The 13840-nt window shown below is 39.7% G+C and overlaps 1 protein-coding gene across 3 annotated transcripts in view; it reads left to right on the top strand.

Moving 5' to 3' along the window:
- RAPGEF5 (Rap guanine nucleotide exchange factor 5) overlaps window positions 1-13840 on the top strand; it is a 227598-nt gene that overhangs the window by 107865 nt on the left and 105893 nt on the right. For all 3 annotated transcript variants that reach the window (XM_014830572.3, XM_044766055.2, XM_070510112.1), the window contains exon 8: window positions 2998-3071. In XM_014830572.3, coding sequence (XP_014686058.2) covers window positions 2998-3071 — 74 coding nt within the window. The remainder of the gene's footprint in view (window positions 1-2997; window positions 3072-13840) is intronic.

Below are 13840 nucleotides of genomic sequence, written 5' to 3'. Positions count from 1 at the left end.
TTAATGTATTTTGCTAGTATTTTGTTGAGGATTTTTGCATCAGTGTTCATCAATGATGTTGGCCTGTAATTTTCTTTCTTTGTGTTGTCCTTGTCTGGTTTTGGTATCAGGGTAATGTTGGCTTCGCAGAATGAGTTAGAAAGCTTCCCTTCATCTTTAATTTTTGGGAACAGTTTGAGAAGGATAGGTATTATGTCTTCTTTGAAAGTTTGGTAGCATCCACCAGGGAAGCAGTCTGGTCTTGGAATTTCATTTTTTGGGTGGTTTTTGATTGCTGTTTTCATCTCCTTACTGGTGATTGGTCTGTTCAGATTCTCTATTTCTTCTTGATTCAGTTTTGGAAGGTTGTATGATTCTAAGAATTTATTCGTTTTTTCTAGATTATCCAGTTTGTTGGCATATGGCTTTTTGTAGTAGTCTTATAATCTTTTGTATTTCTGAGGTGTCTTGTAATTTCTCCTCTTTCATTTCTTATTTTATTTATTTGAGCCTTCTTTTTTTTTTTTTTGTGAGTCTAGCTGAAGGTTTGTCAATTTTATCTTTTCAGAGAACCTGCTCTTAGTTTCACTGATTTTTTTTCTGTTGTTTTTTCAGTCTCTATTTCATTTATTTCTGCTCTGATTTTTCTTATTTCCTTCCTTCTACTGATTTTTGGCTCTGTTTGTTCTTACTTTTCTAGTTCCTTTAGGTGCACTGTTAGATTGTTTATTTGAGATTTTTCTTGTTTGTTGAGGTAGGTCTGAATTGCTGTAAACTTCCCTTTTAGAACCGCTTTTGCTGTATCCCACAGATTTTGGCATGTTGTATTTTCATTTTCATTTGTCTCCAGGTATTTTTTGATCCTTTGCATTTTTGCCTCTAGTTTTTGAGAGAAAACATGAGTTTTTTTCTTTATTCTAAAGTTCCCTCCTAATCAGGCAACAGTAGCAACAGGGAACGAACTCCCTTTGAACAAGCACAAATGGAAGTTTTTGCTGAAAATAGAGGAACAGCTTCTGCCCACTTCTACTGTTCCTGCCGTGCCTTTGGATGCTCAATGGTAGGAATTATCCTGGTTATCCATGGAGTTTAACAGAAGAATTTCCCTTCCTTCCTTTTTCATAATAGTTATAAAAGTAGTAGCTAATATAAGTAGTTGGAGTCAAGTTGTGCGATTTTGGTCACTTGGGGAGGAATTGTTCATTCCACTTAGTTTTCACAGAGCTCACACTGTGTTCACAGCATTTTAGGTGGGTTCCATGGTAAGCACCACACAGTGGGCATAAAAGGCACACACAAGCAAAAGGTACATGAAATCATATTTTAAAAAATACAGGGCAGCGAGCACAATATTTAGAAATACACAAAACAATGCAAACTGAACCCAAAAGTATAGTGGGTGACCTCACTGTCAGCAAGTTTGGTGTGTTTTTGGCCTTCTTTTTGATAGAGAGAGGAAAAAGAGTAAATGGTATGATGCGTACAGGGAGTAACTTACTCTACTTAGGAGTCACCCTTGATTGCTCCTTCTCCATCATCTCCCTTTTCTCCCCCGCTCATATTCAATTTATTGGCAAGTTATGTCCATTTTGTCTGAAAACACAGCTTAACTCCTCCGTGTTTCTTCACCTTGTTGCCACCTCTCTGGCCTGAGCCATTGTCATCTCTACCAAGGCAAGAGCAACAGTCGCTTAACTGGTCTCCTTACTTCTTCTCTTGCTAATCTTACGTCTGTCCTTCACAAAAAAGGCAAAAAGAACTTTTGAAAATACACTTCAAATCATGCACTTACCAATTTAAAATTTCTTAGTGCATCCTCATGTTCTTAGGCTAAAATCTGAATTTATGGTGGTCCGTGCTCTCCCTAGGCTTGTCTCAGATCACTCTCGCCTGCCATGGGTGGCTCCATCCCAATCTTCAGGTCTCAGCCCAAAGACTGCTTCTTCAGAGAAGTACCATCCATGGCCCCTCCCTGAAATGATCACCCCTAGTTGGTTTTCTGTCCTTTCCTCATTTATCATGACCTTTAATTCAATCTTATTTTTTATTATTATTACAGTTATAGTTATTCTTGTTATTATTAGTTGTGGTGGTAGTTGTCATTGTTCATTGGCTGCCTCCCCAGCTAGTCTGTGTACTTTCTGAAGTTCACAAGTCACTATCTGTCTTGTTCACAGGAAAAACCCCAGTGCCAGGCACATAATAGATGCTCAATAAATATTTGTTACCATGAAAGAGCAAACTGTATAGAGAGGAAAATAACTAGATCATTGTGCTTGGATCAGAGTTGGTGGTGAATGTCAGTGTGAAGTTGGAGATTAGGAGGAAGCTAGAGAATTCAAGGAAGACCTTGAGTAAGGAACAGAGTTCAGACTTGATAAGATAAGCAACACATAGGCCAAAGCGTCGCCCTTGTTGTTTTTGTGTTTCTTGAGACTGGTTATTTTAGAAAGTGGTACCCAAGCTGCATTGTATCAGGGAGAGGCTGGAATCAGGGCCTTTGAGTCAGGAAGTTATTGTACCAGCACAGAAAGAGTGACAAGGACTTGGATAGGGAGATGCTGGGGAAATATGCGAGAAGAGGTGGATTCAAGACTCCACGATTTGGAATTTTGTGGTAATAACGCACTGAGCAGTCCAAACGTAAAATTATATGACACGACCAGCCAACAAACCACACTTTTTTTTAAAAAACTTGATAGAAACCTTCATCTTCACCCCAACTCCCTTGTGGGTGAAGCCCGATACTGACATGATGATGTCTGATGGGTTTAGGTGAAGAGGAGAATTGAGATCAAATTTTTCCACTGCCATTTACTTAATAAATGAGATAAGGTACATTAAAAGTACCCAGTGCTATGAGTTAACTTTTCATTCAAATAACAAAAAAATAGTATCAATATTTACATTTTGTGAGCTAATCTACCTAACATTATTTTTTCCTGACAGATTACTATCTGAAAGAATATGACCTCGATGCTACATTTAATATTGTTTTTCTTTGTTTCTTTTTTGTAGCACTTGAGCAAGATGAAGAAAACAGTGACAAACACGTAACTGTGACAGAAGCTGAAGGTGTTCCAGATTCTCAGGTATGATAGATGCTGTGACAGTTCCTCACTGCACCCTTCCCCTGTATTGGGAGTGGTGGACAGTACAGGTGTTGGCAAATGATGAAGGTTTTACCTTTTGTTTTCTGTAAATAGAGGTATTCCTGGGAAAAAATATTATTTTTTATTTAGAGGCATTTTACAAGAAAGGCCCTAAATTGCTAATCATATTTATAATTCATAGAGATTCATGGAGAAGGGACAGATAGGGAGACATACTCCACTTCCCAGAGAAAGCAAGGAAAATACGTGAAGAACCCGGGGATGCCACTCTTAGGGCAGACCATCCCCTGGAGATGGCAGAGTCGAATCAGCTAGCTGACAGCACAGCTGGGACTGGGCCAGACAAATTAGTGTGATGCCTCACCTGCCGAAGATTCTGCGCCAACCCCAGTATCTAACTCATGGCACAGATAGGCTTTTGGTAGCAACTTACCTTCAAATACTGTTGCAGTGTAAAAACTTTGGACACCCTAGTGCTTTCAACAGTTAACTTTATGTAAAAGCACAGCATCTAAAGATTCTTAGCTTGGTTAAACCATTGCATTTCACCTTTAAAGTTCTAAATCTGTTGATTCTGGTCAGAATAATCACATTAGCTTTTTCAATAAATGTTGCGTAGGTTTTAATATTTTGTTTTTGTTTTTGTTTTTTTTTTATTAATGTTATGATGGATTACAAGCTTGTGAAATTTCAGTTGTACATTTTTGTTAGTCATGTTGTGGGTACACCACTTCCCCCTCCGTACCCTCCCCCCAACCCCCTTTTCCCTGGTAACCACCGATCAGATCTCCTTCTCAATATACTAATTTCCACCTATGAGTGGAGTCATATAGAGTTCGTCTTTCTCTGACTGACTTATTTCGCTTAACATAATGCCCTCGAGGTCCATCCACATTGTTGTGAATGGGCCAATTTCGTCTTTTTTTATGGCTGAGTAGTATTCCATTGTGTATATATACCACATCTTCTTTATCCAATCATCAGTTTCTGGGCATGTAGGCTGGTTCCACGTCTTGGCTATTGTAAATAATGCTGCGATGAACATAGGGGTGCAACGGACTCTTGAGATATCTGATTTCAGGTTCTTAGGATAGATACCCAGTAATGGGATGGCTGGGTCATAGGGTATTTCTATTTTTAACTTTTTGAGAAATCTCCATACTGTTTTCCATAGTGGCTGTACCAGTTTGCATTCCCACCAACAGTGTATGAGGGTTCCTCTTTCTCCACAACCTCTCCAACATTTGTCGTTCTTGGTTTTGGATGTTTTTGCCAATCTAACGGGGGTAAGGTGATATCTTAGTGTAGTTTTGATTTGCATTTCCCTGATGATTAGCGATGATGAACATCTTTTCATGTGTCTATTGGCCATATTCATATCTTCTTTTGAGAAATGTCTGTTCATGTCCTCTGCCCATTTTTTGATCGGGTTGTTTGTTTTTTTGTTGTTAAGCAGTGTGAGTTCTTTGTATATTATGGAGATTAACCCTTTGTCGGATAAGTGGCTTGTAAATATTTTTTCCCAATTAGTGAGCTGTTTTTTTGTTTCAATTCTGTTTTCCCTTGCCTTGAAGAAGCTCTTTAGTCTGATGAAGTCCCATTTGTTTATTCTTTCTATTGTTTCCCTCAACTGAGGAGTTACAGTGTCCGAAAAGATTCTTTTGAAACTGATGTCAAAGAGTGTACTGCCTATATTCTCTTCCAAAAGACTTATTGTTTCAGGCCTAATCTTTAGGTCTTTGATCCATTTTGAGTTTATTTTGGTGTGTGGTGAAAAAGAATGGTCGATTTTCAATCTTTTGCATGTGGCTGTCCAGTTTTCCCAGCACCATTTGTTGAAGAGACTTTCTTTTCTCCATTGTAGGCCCTCTGCTCCTTTGTCGAAGATTAGCTGTCCATAGATGTGTGGTTTTATCTCTGGGCTTTCAATTCTGTTCCATTGATCTGTGGACCTGTTTTTGTACCAGTACCATGCTGTTTTGATCACTGTAGCTTTGTAGTATGTTTTGAAATCGGGGATTGTGATTCCGCCGGCTTTGTTTTTCTTGCTCAAGATTGCTTTAGCAATTCGTGGTCTTTTGTTCCCCCATATGAATTTTAGGATTGTTTGTTCAATTTCTGTGAAGAATGTTCTTGGGATTCTGATTGGGATAGCATTGAATCTGTATATTGCTTTAGGTAGTATGGACATTTTAACTATGTTTATTCTTCCAATCCATGTGCAAGGAATGTTTTTCCATCTCTTTATGTCATCGCCTATTTCTTTCAAGAAAGTCTTGTAGTTTTCATTGTATAGATCCTTCACTTCCTTGGTTAAGTTTATCCCAAGGTATTTTATTCTTTTCGTTGCGATTGTGAATGGGATAGAGTTCTTGAGTTCTTTTTCTGTTAGTTTATTGTTAGTGTATAGAAATGCTACTGATTTATGCACGTTAATTTTATACCCTGCTACTTTGCTGTAGTTGTTGATTATTTCTAATAGTTTTTCTGTGGATTCTTTGGGGTTTTCTATGTATAAGATCATGTCGTCTGCAAACAACGCGAGTTTTACTTCTTCGTTACCTATTTGGATTCCTTTTATTTTTTTTTCCTGCCGAATTGCTCTGGCCAGCACCTCCAGTACTGTGTTGAATAGGAGTGGTGAAAGTGGGCACCCTTGTCTTGTTCCTGTCCTCAGAGAGATGGCTTTCAGCTTTTGTCCATTGAGTATGATGTTGGCTGTGGGTCTATCATATATGGCCTTTATTATGTTGAGGTACTTTCCTTCTATACCCATTTTACTGAGGGTTTTTATCATAAATGGGTGTTGGATCTTGTCGAATGCTTTCTCTGCGTCTATTGAGATGATCATGTGGTTTTTGTTTTTCATTTTGTTGATGTAGTGTATCACGTTGATTGACTTGCGGATGTTGAACCATCCCTGTGTCCCTGGTATAAATCCCACTTGATCCTGGTGTATAATCTTTTTGATGTATTGCTATAATCGGTTTGCCAAAATTTTGTTGAGGATTTTTGCATCTATGTTCATCAGTGATATCGGCCTGTAGTTCTCCTTCTTTGTGTTGTCCTTGTCAGGTTTGGGGATCAGAGTGATGTTGGCTTCATAGAATGTGTTAGGGAGTTCTCCATCTTTCTCAATTTTCTGGAACAGTTTGAGGAGAATAGGTATTAAGTCTTCTTTGAATGTTTGGTAGAATTCTCCAGAGAAGCCGTCTGGTCCTGGACTCTTGTTTTTGGGGAGGTTTTTGATTACCGTTTCTATTTCCTTACTTGTGATTGGTCTATTCAGATTCTCCATTTCTTCCTGATTCAGTTTGGGGAGATTGTAGGAGTCTAGGAATTTGTCCATTTCTTCCAAGTTGTTCAATTTGTTGGCATATAGTTTTTCATAGTATTCTCTTATGATCTCTTGTATTTCATTGGTATCTGTTGTGATTTCTCCTCTGTCATTCCTGATTTTATTAATTTGCGCTTTCTCTCTTCTTTTCTTGGTGAGTCTGGCTAGGGGTTTGTCAATTTTGTTAATTCTTTCGAAGAACCAACTCTTTGTTTCATTGATCCTTTCTATTGTCTTTTTTGTTTCAATATCGTTTATTTCTGCTCTTATTTTTATTATTTCCCTCCTTCTACTGACTCTGGGCTTTGTTTGTTCTTCTTTTTCTAGTTCTGTTAGGTGTCGTTTGAGGTTGCTTACGTGAGCTTTTTCTTGTTTAGTGAGGTGAGCCTGTATTGCGATGAATTTCCCTCTTAGGACTGCTTTTGCTGCATCCCAAATGATTTGGTATGTCGTGTTCTCATTTTCATTTGTCTCCAGATAATATTTGATTTCTTCTTTAATTTCTTCAATGATCCATTGTTTGTTGAGAAGCGTGTTGTTTAGTCTCCACATTTTTGCACCTTTCTCTGCTTTTTTCTTGTAGTTGATTTCTAGTTTAATAGCGTTATGATCAGAAAAGATGCTTGATATTATTTCAACTCTCTTGTATTTATTGATGTTTGCTTTGGTTCCCAAAATATGGTCAATCCTTGAGAATGTTCCATGTGCACTTGAGAAGAATGTGTAACCTGCTGTTTTTGGATGAAGTGTTCTATATATATCTATTAAGTCCATCTGGTCTAATTTTTCACTTAATTCTATTATTTCCTTGTTGATTTTCTGTCTGGATGTTCTGTCCATTGGTGTTAATGGTGTGTTGAGGTCCCCTACTATTATTGTATTGTTGTTGATGTCTTCTTTTAGTTCTATTAAGAGTTGCTTTACAAATTTTGGTGCTCCTGTGTTGGGTGCGTATATATTTATAAGTGTTATGTCTTCTTGGTGGAGAGTCCCTTTTATCATTATATACTGTCCCTCTTTATCTTTCTTTATCTGTTTTGCTTTGAAATCTACCTTGTCTGATATTAGTATAGCGACACCTGCTTTCTTTTGTTCATTATTAGCTTGGAGTATTGTTCTCCATCCCTTCACTCTGAGTCTGTGTTTGTCTTTGGGGCTGAAGTGTGTTTCCTGGAGGCAGCATATTGTTGGATCTTGTTCTTTGATCCATCCTGCCACTCTGTGTCTTTTGATTGGGGAGTTCAATCCATTTACATTTAGAGTGATTATTGAGACGTGGGGGCCTCCCACTCCCATTTTGTGTCTTGTTTTCCAGTTTTCTTCAGTTTCCTTTGTTTCTCGTCCCATGGTTTAATCTGTTCTGATGTAGAGCTGCTACTCTCTGTTGTTGTCCTTCTACTTATCTCCTCTGCTCTTGGTTTTGTAGCCCCTTTCCTTTTTTGGATTTTTCAGGAATGAGGGTTTTCCTGAGGATTTCCTGAAGAGGAGGTTTTGTGGCAATGAACTCCCTTAATTTTTGTTTATCTGGGAAAGTTTTTATTTCTCCATCGTATTTGAAGGATATTTTCGCTGGGTAGAGAATTCTCGGCTGTAGATTTTTGTCCTTCAGATTTTTGAATATATCATTCCACTCTCTTCTAGCCTGTAAAGTTTCTGCTGAGAAATCCGCTGATAGCCTGATGGGGGTTCCTTTGTAGGTTAGTTTCTTTTGCCTGGCTGTCCTTAATATTTTCTCCTTGTCGTTGACTTTTGCTAGCTTCACTACTATATGCCATGGAGTTGGTCTTCTTGCATTGATAAAGTTTGGAGATCTATTGGCTTCTGTCACCTGAAGATCCATCTCCCTCACCAGATTTGGGAAGTTCTCAGCCATTATTTCTTTGAATAGGTTTTCTGCCCCTTTCTCCTTCTCTTCTCCCTCTGGTATACCTATAATCCTTACGTTGCATCTCCTAATTGTGTCTGATAATTCTCGGAGAGTTTCTTCATTTCTTTTAAGTCTTGCTTCTCTCTCCTCCTCTGCCTGCAACAATTCTATATTGCCATCTTCCAAATTGCTAATTCTTTCCTCCATATTATCGGCCCTACTGTTCAGAGCATCTAGATTTTTCTTAATCTCCTCTATTGTGTTCTTCATTTCCAATATTTCTGTTTGGTTCTTCTTTATCGTATCAAACTCTTTTGTGACATAGCTCCTGAACTCGTTGAGTTGTCGGTCAGAATTCTCTCTTAACTCATTGAGAATCTTAATGATGGCTGTTTTGAAGTCATCGTCATTTAGGTTATATATCTCATTTTCTTTGGGATTGTTTTCTGTGTATTTGTTGCTTTCTTTCTGTTCTGGAGATTTAATGTATTTTTTCATATTGCTTGATGTTGTTGATTTGTGCCTCCACATGGAGATAGAGTTTAGTTGCTCCTTTCACTTGTTTCAGCTGCTGTGGTGGGAGGAGCAGCTGTTTATATTTCACCAACCAGGAACCCTGTCCATAGTTGCTAACTGGGCCTGGGCCCCTCTTCGTAGCCACAGTGGCCCTTTGGATTCCCTCCTCTGCCGTGGGGGCCGTCACAGGGGGGCTTCAGGCTGCAGGTGCCTACTGTTGCAGCCCACCTAGATGTGCTCTCTCCTTGGGGTCTGCAACGGTGTTATGGGCTTTTCCAGCGGCCAGGGGTGGGATCACTTATATTTGTCGCTCCGTTGCTGTTGGCACCCACCAAATCTCACTTGTCCTCTATGGGTCGCAGGAGAGCTATTGGCATCTTCTACAGTCTGTGGTTAGTACACCTAGCTATGCTGCTTTTGCCCTGGGGTCTTCCAGCCTTGTGGCTGGCGGCTGGGTGTCTTCTACTGGTGCTGTGCAGAGGCTTTCCCTAAGGCTGCTGTGAGCCTGTAGGGTTTCCCCCTAGGCTACTAAGCTGGGTCTCTGGAACTCTCTCCAGCCCCAGTCCTCTCTGAGATCTCTGGCAATCCCTAGCCTCACGGGGTGGGCAACGGCAGCTGGGGGTCGCCCCGCCCTCTGGGATTCTCTCCGGGCCTCTCCCGGAGCCGTGAATGCTCAGCGTGGCCCCTCTGCTAACGGCAGACAGAGAGTTTTGTCTGCTGCCCAGGCGGAGCTCCGGCGCTTCCCCTCCGGGTCGCAGAACCGGCCTTTGAAAGTTCCCCCGGCCCTGGTCCTCTCCGAGATCTCCGGCAATCCCTAGTCCCACGGGGCGGGCAACGGCAGCTGGGAGATCTCCGTGCCCTCCGTGTCTCTCTCTGGGACCCTCCGGGCGCCCCGAGCACCAGGCTGGGTCTCCCCGCCAATGGCGGGGAGAGACTCTCCCCGCGGGCTCAGGTGTGCAACTCCAAAGTTTCCCTCTGCATTTAGGAGTAATTGCAGGGGGTTTAGGTAGGGTTCTGGTCACCTGTTTCCACCGTCGCTCCTCTGTTGTGTTCTCGCTCCTGCCCTAGATGTGTGTGGATCCTCTGGGGGCGTCCGTTGGAAGAAAGCCGCTTGCGGGTACTAGGCTGCCCGTCGGGGTCGGAGAGTTTTCACCTATTTCCACATCCTCCCGGAGGAAAGTCCATCCGCCTTCCGATGTATAGTTGCGTGGGTGTCTTAGACGTCCTGAGATGCTGTCTGGATATCCTTTGTCAAGCGATAAGTGTCCAAATAATTGTAGACTCGAAGGGCGAGAGACAAAGAGGACTACTCACGGCGCCATCTTGGCTCTTCTCCCCCGGTTTTAATATTTTGATAAATTCATGTAAGGAGTTGTTTTGCTGTGCTAATATTGAAAATGCTGCAATCAACAAGTTCATACTGAAATTACACTTTAGGGTCCCAGGCAAAGCTGGGCAGAGATTCCCCTACTCAGTGTATTTGACACTTTCTCAAAGGTTTCTTAAATCATTAAATTATTAATGGGACAGATGTTTCTAAACAGAAATTGTTGTTGTTCTTTATTTGTTTTGAACTTACTCTATAGAGAAAAGTTTGTTGTAATGCAATTTTATTTCTCTGTATATCTCAAAAGGATACACAGACCTATTAGAGTCTTTGTGGCTTTCTTCAGTAACAGTGACATAAGCACACATCTAAAGGATGTTCAGAGGAATGAAATCATGCAACCACTGAATCAATAATTAGATAAGGAACAGATTCTGTTTAGATTTGAGAGTCAAGAGTTCAGTTCACTGGGAGGCATAATTATGAGTGTTAATAGGCCTAGGCTGTGGAGGGAGGAAGGTGCTGTCACATCCTCTGAGGTGTCTGAGAAAGCTTGATCTGCTGTGACAGTCGAAGCACCAGTTTTCTTGGTTTGATTCTGCAGGTCCATCTATACACATGCTCTGGGTAGAATCATCAGTAGTTCAAGTCATATAAGGTGAGCTTAAAGAAAACTTTCAGAATTTCACTATCAGATATCTAGGCAGAATCAGAAATAAAATGTATGTATGCTTATGGGTGTTAATACGTGTGCACTTTATAGATAAATTTATTAATTTGATGTTTGATGTATACACATATAATTGAGTACCTACATACCAGACTCTGATAAGTATTTCAGATTATTGAAGTCTTCACTCCAGATTATCTTTTAAACAAGTTAAGTGGAAATTGGTTTCTCTTTCGTTCCCCATATGTGATGAAATATGTCACTATGAGAAAAATGCCCCTAGGCTGCTGCAAACTTTGGGTGTGTAAAGGGTTAAGACAGTCACTAACCCCAGGGAGACTGGGCCTTGTTGTGCACAGGTTTCCCACCTGCCAGAAAACTCTAGTTCCCCCCTCATATATTAGCTCCTTTCTTTTCTTTCTCACTAAAAATATCTTTTCTGCCTAAGAAACTCCCTGTTTTAACGCAGTGATGTGTGGGTGGAGTGAAGAGAGCACGTAGACTTAGGTTTGCATCCCAGCCCTTCTTCCTCATAGCTGGTGCCTTTAGCCAAGTTCTCTACCGTCTAAACCTGTAAGTTCTTGTAGGGTAGCATCTGTGTCTTTGTCGCCATAGTGTCCCTGCTGTGCTGGGCAGTGACTAATGTGCTTGGTTTTCATCTCTGTAAAGTAGAGATATTATAAAGTTGTCATGAGGTTGAAATAAAGCAACATAAAGATGCCTGCAATCCTGGCACAAAAAATAGTTTCAAGAAATGTTAGGCAGCATACATGAGGTATAAGAGTGCTCTCTCCAGGGCCAGGCCGCCTGGGTTCTCTTCCTGGCTCTGCCACAGTAACCTTGGGCAGGGTCCTCTACTCTCCTGAGCCCCGTGTTCCTTTTCTGTCGTAGTGTTGAGAGGTGACACTTATGCAGCACGTCATATGCACTAGGCACTCTTCTAAGTTCCTTGTTTTTTATTAATGTATTTAAACCTCACAACAAACCTTGTGAGCTAGACAATATAATTCCCCTCACTTTACCTAGGAACTGATGACTCGGGGGGCCAGGAATCAAACCAAGGCAGTCTGGCTCTAACATCCTTGCTTTTAACCATTGTACTAACTGCTTTCTAACATCTGTAAAATGGGGATAATTGTTGGGTTGTTATGAAGATTAAATGAGTATATGTGAAGCAATTAGAACAGTGCCTGGAACATAGTAAGTACTCAAAAGAGTTATCCTTTATGAGTTATTATCATTATTATGATCATCTCTCACAATGCTTGTGGTGTGAACGTTTACGGTGTCTAACACAGCTGGGCTGCAGTGTTACTCTCTGCCTTCCATCATGGTATCTTCACATACATAAACATTCTAGACCCTTCACTCTTTATAACTCTTTATATAGGACAAAAGGATTAAAGAATCTTTATCAAAATGTATAGAATTTTTGCCGAGTTCTACTTTAGGCTTCTAATGAGATCTTCAACGAGTAATTTATGACGTGTTGAACTTTGGAAATTCTTGCTTTGGTTCAAGTAGCCATTGACCACTGGATTCAGTAATTATTTTCATTGTCTCTCATCCCCCATTGGAATCAATCATTTTAATATTAAGTGATGATAACTATTAATTATACAAATTAATTGCCAAATATTTGATGATTAGTTTATCAGTAGCCAAAGTATGACTTTTTTTTTAATAGACTGAAGAAAGATCTTATTTAAGACTGTCATAGCTGTCACAGAAAACACATGATCCTTTTAAATCCTTTGTTAGAATTTATTAGAATTTGTGTATTTTCTCTTTTTACTTCTTTATTATTTGTCAAGTTTGCTGCCCTGCTTAGTAGTATGGTCAGTAATGTATACAGGGCTGAGCTGTGATTTCTCTCAGGTCAAAACAAGATAAAATATTGATGGTCTCCTTATTCTGGTCTGAAAGTTCGAGGAATCAACTATATGTAATGAGTGAACACCCTTTTCTTCATCAATTATGTGAATACATCATGTATTTAGTTTCATCAGAAGAGATAATTATATAGGTGTAAAAGATTAAGAAAGTCTTTGAGGGAAATAACAGTAATAAATTTCATGAAACTATGATTTCTGCCTCCTTCTCTGCTCCCAGCATGCTTTGGCAGGACGCAGTATCACACCGTGTTTGTGTAGGATAGGTCTGTTTGAGCAGCGTGGTGTATTAACACAGGTAATTCCAAAAAGGAGGAAGACCAGAGGAGTGAACTTCCCTGAACTTGCATTGCCTCACCTGTACAGTAAGGGACTAGGAGTCACTGAATGATTTCTAAGGCTCTATGACACCGCAGCATGGTGTTTGAGGCCTGTACTAGTGATGCTCTGGGCATTAGTACACCTGCCTTTACCATCACACTTTCTAGCATATGCGCTTTTCACTGTGAATGCTTCTTGGTCCTTTCCTCAATTATTAAAGGGTATATTTTTCTATTCCAGCTAGGAAGAAATTTTTCATAGTCGTCTTTCTCTTTCTGAATAAATTTGAGAACATAAATATTTGCTACCCTAAAATTATTGTTATTATTTTCTCTTATGAGTTTTCTTCTGAATTTTTCTGGAAATAATTCTTAATATTTTCTGGTTTGGAAATAGGTGCATACAATTGAGTAATGTAATATACCATCCCAACCCATCAGTATTTTATTCTGTCATTAGGATTTTCTGTTTGAAGTAGCCAAAAAAAAAAAAAAATTATTTCTTGAAATTCTATTCAAGATTTAATTTTTGAAGAAATGAGTCTCTTCTGAAGTAATCAATAAGAATTTATCTGAATACTCTGAATTTCTATTGAATAGCATTCTGTTATTGCAAAAGTGCTGTCATGAAAGGTGAACTCTTTCATCCTAGTTTTCCTTCCCTTGATAGCAATTTTTGCGTGATGTTTTTTCTAGGTGTTTTAGAAAAAGTGATTTTTAAAGTTAGGATAATGCAGAAAATGTATTCATACGTAGAACTGTGCTTTTTTTTTTTTTTTGCAAGGAAGATTCGCCCTGAGCTAACAGCCGTTGCCAATC

This window comes from Equus asinus, chromosome 1 (assembly GCF_041296235.1).
Source record: "Equus asinus isolate D_3611 breed Donkey chromosome 1, EquAss-T2T_v2, whole genome shotgun sequence".
Lineage (NCBI taxonomy): Eukaryota > Metazoa > Chordata > Mammalia > Perissodactyla > Equidae > Equus > Equus asinus.
The sequence above is the reverse complement of the archived record's forward strand: the minus strand, read 5'-3'. Positions and strand labels throughout refer to the sequence as shown.